This window comes from Chrysochloris asiatica, unplaced genomic scaffold, assembly GCF_000296735.1.
Source record: "Chrysochloris asiatica unplaced genomic scaffold, ChrAsi1.0 scaffold00271, whole genome shotgun sequence".
Lineage (NCBI taxonomy): Eukaryota > Metazoa > Chordata > Mammalia > Afrosoricida > Chrysochloridae > Chrysochloris > Chrysochloris asiatica.
Window position 1 is genome coordinate 2,412,170 of NW_006408789.1, and position 7,714 is coordinate 2,419,883.

At 42.0% G+C, this 7,714-nt stretch overlaps 1 protein-coding gene across 1 annotated transcript in view; it reads right to left on the reverse strand.

The window, feature by feature from the left end:
- The window catches only part of SYNE1 (spectrin repeat containing, nuclear envelope 1), a 554,350-nt gene that overhangs the window by 67,143 nt on the left and 479,493 nt on the right, over positions 1 to 7,714 (reverse strand). The window contains exon 127 of the mRNA XM_006874353.1: positions 5,861 to 6,027. Coding sequence (XP_006874415.1) covers positions 5,861 to 6,027 — 167 coding nt within the window. The remainder of the gene's footprint in view (positions 1 to 5,860; positions 6,028 to 7,714) is intronic.

Sequence of the window (7,714 nt, forward strand, 5' to 3'; positions counted from 1 at the left end):
GTGTTCTGGTTCTATTGTGAGGATGGGTCAGTGTTCTGGTTCTATTGTGAGGATGGCTCAGTGTTTTGGTTCTATTGTGAGGATGGGTCAGTGTTTTGGTTCTATTGTGGGGACAGCGCAATGTTTCATTCTATTGCGCAATAAGTTCGCCATGAGTCTGAATTGACTTGATGGCCCCTAACATCAACAATAAACAAGCCCACCCCATCCCCAATATATCACAGAAAAGCAAACAATGCGAATCTGACCTATAGACTAAGGTAGGTATGCTGTCTTTAAGTGCCGTGGAGACAGTGTCGACTAGCAGTGATCCTGTATAGGTTTTCCGAGGAGCGGTGGTAAGTTTGAACCACCAACCTCGTGGTTAGCAGTCCAGTGCTTATCCTACAACACCACAGCAGGACATTAGATACTTAGGTAGTTGGGTTTTTGTTGTTGTTGTTAAGTGCTGTCAAGTTGATTCGTGCTTATAGCGACCCTGAATAGGGTTTCCAAGGAGTAGCTGGTGAGTTTGAACCACTGACCTTGTGGTTCACACTGACCTCATGGTCGAATGCTTATCCTAAAGCACCACACCAGGACTCCACAGTTACTAAGGTGGAGAATGTGAAATAAAGCGTTGTTCTGTTGTGCACGGGGTTGCTATGAGTTGGAGTCTATTTGAAGGCACCTAACAACAACTATTTTAAAGCACACTGAACAACTGATGCTAAAAGACAGATTTCCCATTAGCCCTGAGCACTACAGAAACCAATACACGGACCATGCATGGGTGCACAGCAGAAGTGCAACCCAGCATTCCCTAGGGCCAATGACAGAACTTAGAGCGAGGCTTCACCAATGGCCAAGGTTCAGAAATGCCTTCAGCTGCTTAGAGTTGCACCGACCTAGAACTTCCTGTGGTGAAGGTCATGCTCTGAATCAGCATTCCCAACACTTTTCCACAAAGTGACTGAACACTTGAAAGATAGTTATAACTATGAATACAATTAAACTGGTGTTGAACACGATTTCATTTTAGTTTATTTAAATGTTGTTGTCGTCAGGTGCCATCGAGTTGGTACTGACATAACAACCCTATGCACAACAGAAACACGGCCTAGTCCTACGCCAACCTCACAATCATTGTTATGTTTGAGCCCACTGCTGCTGTCACTGTGCCGATCCATCGCATTAGGGGTCTTCTTCTTTTTCTCGCACCTTCCACTTTACCAAAATGATATCCTATTCTAGGGACTGGTCCCTCCTGATAATATGTCCAAAGTACCAGAGACAAAGTCTCATCACCTTTGCGTCTAAGGAGCACAGTGGCTTCTTCCACGAAGGATGTGTTTGTTCTTCTGGCGGTCCATGGTATCTTCAGTTTACTTCTCAAAATCAATGAAAATGCATGCATTCTTTTAAGGTCTTCCTTATTCATTGTCCAACTTTCACATGCATATGAGATGATTAAAAATACCACGTCTCAGATCAAGACTGTCTTATTCCTCAATGTGGTATCTTTGCTTTTTAACATTTTAAAGATGCTTGGTGTGGCTGATTCACATAATGTGATATTTATCTAAATTTCTTACTGCTGCTTCCATGAGCATTGATTGTGAATCCAAACAAAACGAAATCTTTGGAGACTTTGATCTTCTCTCCAATCATCAGGACAAACAGGTGACCAATAAATCCTCTGGTCAAATTTGGAAAGAGGCAATTAGAAATTGAAAACATAAATGCAAAAAATTTCCCACAAGAGTTTCATTTGAAGATGCAGATAGGTCTCTTGTGATACAATAGTGAATAATTGTTATCAGGACTGATTGAGAGTGTTGGAAATGTAAAGGTAGACATTTGGTAGCAAAATGAGGGGAGTGATTGACTTTGCAGTCTAGGAGTGGAAGTCCCTGGGACCATCAAGGTAGAAGGGTGGAGAGCGGGACCCTACCCAGAGAAGCAGTGATGCCTGAGATGGAGGTAGAGACCATGACTTGGAGAGATGGAGAGTCTGGGGACTTTACACCCAGAGAAGGAGAGGGGCTGTGTGCTGATGACCGGGGGCAGGCTTGCAGGGTATACCCTTTAGTTGGTTGATGATGCATGGAGGGGATTGTAACCATGGCAATGAAATGATATACGATAGGATGAATGCAAAGCTAATGTTCTCCCATGTAAAGTATCACATAATTCAACATAAAACGTTAAAAAAAAAAAAAGAGTTCCATATGAGTCCTGGTGTGGCACTAAAGGTTAAGCACTGGACTGCTAACTGCTAAGTTGGTGGTTCAAGCCCATCTGCTTGCTATTCCTTGGAAATTCTATCCAGGGTTGCTGTGAGTTGGAACGGATTCCACAGTGCTTAATAACAGTAACAATGGTGTCATGGGTAAGCATTTGGTTTCTAACCAAAAGGTCAGTGGTTTCAACCCTCCCAGTGACTCTGTGGGAAACAGACTCAGTAATAAGTTCCCATAAAGATGACAGTCAAGAAAGACCTATGGGCAGCTCTACTCTATCACATGGGGTCATCATGAGTCAGAATCAACTGGACAGCACCCAATAAAAGCATGATGCAATTCTATAAAAGTAGACACACACAGGACTGGAGTGCATATATTTCCTCTACATATATTTCATTGATTAAAAAAAAAAAAACGGGGGGACAAAACGTTATCCAAAAACATGATTTTGAGGAGAAAGTCCCAAATTCATTCAGTGGAATGCTAGCTAATAGCTGTGTGTATACTAATTTAGCAGCTTCCACCAAAATTATACTAAATTTAACTGGAGACACCTTTGATAGCATGCACCCCATTCTCTGCATCACTGAGTCACTAAAAATGAGGGAAGAACATTAACTAGTTAAAGCAGACTACACGGAGATGCAATACAATCCCTGAGTCACCATCTGACCCAAGCAAGCCAGGAGTGTCTGCCAGTGGGCAGCTTCCTGGAGAAGGGTATTTATAGAACAGGGGCTTCCTCCCATGTGTCTTCCTGCATGAAGATTTGATTATCATGTTATTGACTGAGCAGCTAGGCTGAATAGAAGCCTGGGATTCTAAAAACTCAGTATGTCTAAATATTGAGAGTGACGGAAGCTGAAACAAAGGCTTTCCTCGCTTCGTAGCGCCTCTTTCAGAACACTGATCTGGTGCTGTTCTTGGTGTCTCACATCTTTGTCTTCCTCCTCTGAACTTGCAGAGCGTAGACACCCGTGTAATTGCACCCTCAAATCCTCTCACAGTAGCTGCCTTATTGTGAGTACTTCACTGACAAAGGGTTGGGAAATGAAATGGTCTCAATGAGTAACTAACCCTAACTTCTATTGAATCCCATTCTCTACAACAGGGGACACAAAGGGGAAGATATGGCCAGCAAGAGACTTCAATGGTCAGAAGCAGGGCTTTGAAGGCAGGCAGTGTGGCTCTGCCAACTCAGCATGTGCAGACCATGGGCAAGGCTGGGTCTTGGCCTCATCTGTAAAATGGTTATAATGATAATAACCACCACAAAGCTGGTGACAACAACACATGAGAGGATGTATATGAAGCCTGTTCAGTTGTAACCAACCCAAACAAAGTGCTTAATGTACCAGAGCTATTATAGTGTTGGACTTTTGGTATGTACCTCAGGATAAGCACTGGACTGTGAACCACAAGGTTGGCAGTTCAATCCCACCAGACACTCCTTAGAAACCCTGTACAGGGTTGCTACGAGCCAGAACCAACTCAATCTTACCATCAACAACATTATAGTGTTATTGTCAAACATTAAAAAGTTAATAGCAGATTCCCTTCTTATTTTGTCATCAATGGTGGTGGTGTTTAGTGCCGTCAAGTTGGGTCCAACTCATAGTGACGCTGGATAGGGTTTCTGAGGAGTGGCTGGTGAGCTTGAACTGCTGACCTTGTGGTTAGCAGTCCAGTGCATATTCTACAGGGCCACAATAGAACTCCAAAACAAATTAGAATCTCACGTTTTCCTAGACTAGACTTCACATACATGTGATAGCTAGACAATGAATAAGGAAGACCAAAGAAGAATTGATGCCTTTGAATTATGGTGTTGGTGGAGAATACTAAATGGACTTCCAGAAGAATAGAAAAATCTGTCTTGGAAGAGGTACAGCCAGAATGCTCCTAGAAGCAAGGATGGCGAGACTCTGTCTCACGTACTTTTGAAATGTCAACTCGAGGGATCAATCCCTGGAGAAGGATATCATTACTGATAAAATCAAGGGTCAGCAAAAAAGGAGGAAGTGCATCAGTGAGATGAATGGACACGGGGCTACAACAATGGCTTCAGACACGGCACCAATTGTGAGGCGAGCCCTGGGCCTGGAAGTAGTTAGTTATGTCAGACAAAATCCCTGTTGTTAGGAGTCAGTTCTGACTCAAAGCAACCCTGGATAGGGTTTCCAGGGAGTGGCTGGTGGGTTTGAATCACTGACCTTGAGGGTAGCAGTCCAGTGCTGAGCCTACAGCACCATACCAGGACTCCATGTCATAAGAGAGTTGCTTGAACTGACTTGATGGCACTTCACAACAACAACAAGACCTTTCACAGTAACTTCTCTATAGAGAAAAAACACTGAATATATTCAAAATCAGCCTCAGAATTACTATGTCCACTCAGTGTTAGCTGACACACAGTATTCAAAAGACATTACACTTCATGTCACCTTCATAAGGAACAACTAAAGTAAGGAACCTGGGTAAAGAAGAGCATTGTGGGGCAGCTCTGACAGAGTTAGAATAAGAGCTTTTGCAACCTTCCAACTCTCCTCACTGCCATAAAGAACTTGCAAATCATTTCAGTTTTCATTCACTTGGTCATTCAGATATTTATTGTGCCTATAGTAATATAGATGAATAAATCTACATTATAGATTAATAATAATATATATTTATTAATACATTTATATATTTATTAATAGATCTATATTATTAATATATAGCCTATAATATATCCAAGCACTGTTCTTGATAGTACTGATATACAAAGAATAGTACAGACAAAAGTCCCTGCCTTCAGAAAGCCATCACTGCAACATAAAGCCAAGTCTATCGAAAAGAAAACATCTACTTAGTAAATCCCTCTTGTATGTCAAAGAGCATATTGCATCATTCAGTCATATCACACTTATATATTACTAATGAAGACTCTCATATTGTTCTTAACTTCCATCCCTCACAATGCTCATCTGTAACAGAAACTGAATGGAATATTCCTGTGAGGTATGAGATCGACCTTACAAGTATCATTAAAGCTCAGCACACAATTAAAATAATTAGCAGCTCCTTTTTACAACTAAACTGAAGAACAATGACTCACATTGTTAACCCGAAGTATATTGGAACTATGGTATCATTCTTGTTACTGTGGACTAAATCTCCCTCCTAGGAGTCTTGGTGTGGCACTGTATAATAGGCACCTACTTCTGCCCACAAGTCGACAGTTCAAACACACCAGCTGCTTCTCAGAAACTCTGAGTCAGAACTGACTCGATGGCACTTAACAATAACAACAAAAGTGCTACTCAACAGTTTCACTTTCTTCCTGATGGAAAACTGAAGCAAAGGGAGGAAAATGAAGACAGAAAGGATTTTCTCTCAGGAATGGAATTTGCTGGAATGTGAAATCTCACAGCTAACTGCAAAGAGGACTCAATTTAGGAAGAAATAGGGAGGACTTGAAAGGCGTTGAAAGTGATGTCTATGAGCAAAGCATGAACTGAAATGGGGCAGAATGCAGGGGGAAGGAGTGGGACTGATTGAAACACACTGGGTGCTTCTGTCTTGCTGAAGTGAAAGGCAGACTGACCGCTTTGACACTCCTCATGCATGGCTCTGACCCAACGGGGTTCTTTTACCTGGCTGCCATGAGATCCAGGAGATGCTGCCACCTGTCGTTGACCTTCATTAGCTTGTACTCAATCTCCGATGCTTTGCTTTCATTGCTTGCTTTAGCCAGCCGTTCCCCCATTTGCTGCAGCTGTAGTTTGTTCTCTTGTGCAACAGCAATTTCCTCTTGATAATCCTACATAATAAATAGCAATCAGAGAGGTCAGAAAGCATCCTCAAAATGCAGTCAACTCGGCTCTACCAGAAACACAGTAATTATAGTTTTCTACTGCCTGGAAATAGTTTGGACTTGAGAAACACCGTGTGAATATCAGATACTCACCATGTGAGTATCATGTGTGAAAGATTCAGTACTACTTTTTGTTTTCAGTATGTATGCAGAGACAGGATTGAATATTTGAATGTGTTATTAGATGCTTTCAAGTCAGTTCTGACACATAGTGACCTTGTTGTTAAGTGCCATCGAGTCGGTTCCAACCCATAGCCACCCTGCATAGGGTTCCCAAGAAGCAGGTGGTAAGCTTGAACCACCGACCTTGCAGTTCAAACCTACTTTGCTATCCAGCGCATTAACTCACAGGGCCACGCCAGGACTTCCATAGTGACCCTAGATACAATAAAACGAAATACGGTCTGGTCCTGTGTCATCCAATCACTGCAGCTACTGTATCAGTACATCTTGCTGAGGGTCTTCCTTTGTTTCGCTGACCCTCTACTTTCCCAAGCATGATGTCTTTCTCTAGGGATGGTCCCTCCTGATAGCATGTCCACAGTACATTAGACAAAGTCTCCACATCTATGCTTCTAAGGAGCATTCTGTCATACTTCTTCCAAGACAAATTTGTTTCTTTCTGGCAGCCCATGGTAGGTCCAATACTCTTCATCAACACCATAATTCAAAGGCATCAATTCTTCTTTCCTCTTCCGTATTCACTCTCCAGCTTTCACATGAATATGAGGCAACTGAAATTATGCTGGATTGGGTCAGGCACACCGTAGTCCTCAAAGTAATATCTTTGCTTTTAAAATTTTTTAAAGAGGTCTTCTGCAGCAGATTTTCTCAAAGGAATGAATCATCTGGTTTCTTGATTGCTGTTTCCATGGGCATTGGTTGTGGATCCAAGTGTAAAGCAAGCTGTGACAACCTCCACCTTTTCACCGTTCATCATGATGTTTATTGGTCCAGTTGTGAGGATTTTTGTCTCCTTTACATTGAGTTGTAATTCATACTGAAGACTGTAGTTTTTGACCATCAGAACGTATTTCAAGTCCTCTTCACTTTCAGTAAGCTAGGGTGTGTCATCTGCATATTGTAGGTTGTTAATGAGCCTCCCTCCAATCCTAATGTCTCATTTTTTAAATAATCCAACTTCTCAAATCACTTGCTCAGAATACAAACTGACTAGACATGGTAAAAGGATACACCCCTAACACACACCTTTCCTGACTTTAAACCACACAGTATCCCCTTGTTCTGTTTGAAGGACTGCCTCCTGTTCTATGGACAGGTTCCACAGGAGCAAAATGATGCGCTCTGGCATTGCTACTCTATGTAATGGTATCCATACTTTGTTAGGATCAACACTGTTAATAAAATACAGGTAAACATCTTTCCGGTATTATGTGCTTTCAGTCAAGATTCATCTGCCATCAGTGGTGCTATCCCTCAGTCCTCTTCTGATCTGGCTTAAATTTACTCAGCGTAGTGGTTTTAAAGTATTGAAGAGCAAAGATGTCAACTTGAGGATGCGCCTGACCCAAGCCATGGTATTTTCAATAACCTCATATGCATGTGAAACCTAGACAGTGAATAAGGACGACTGTAGAAGAACTGATGCCTTTGAGTTATGGTGTTGCAGGAG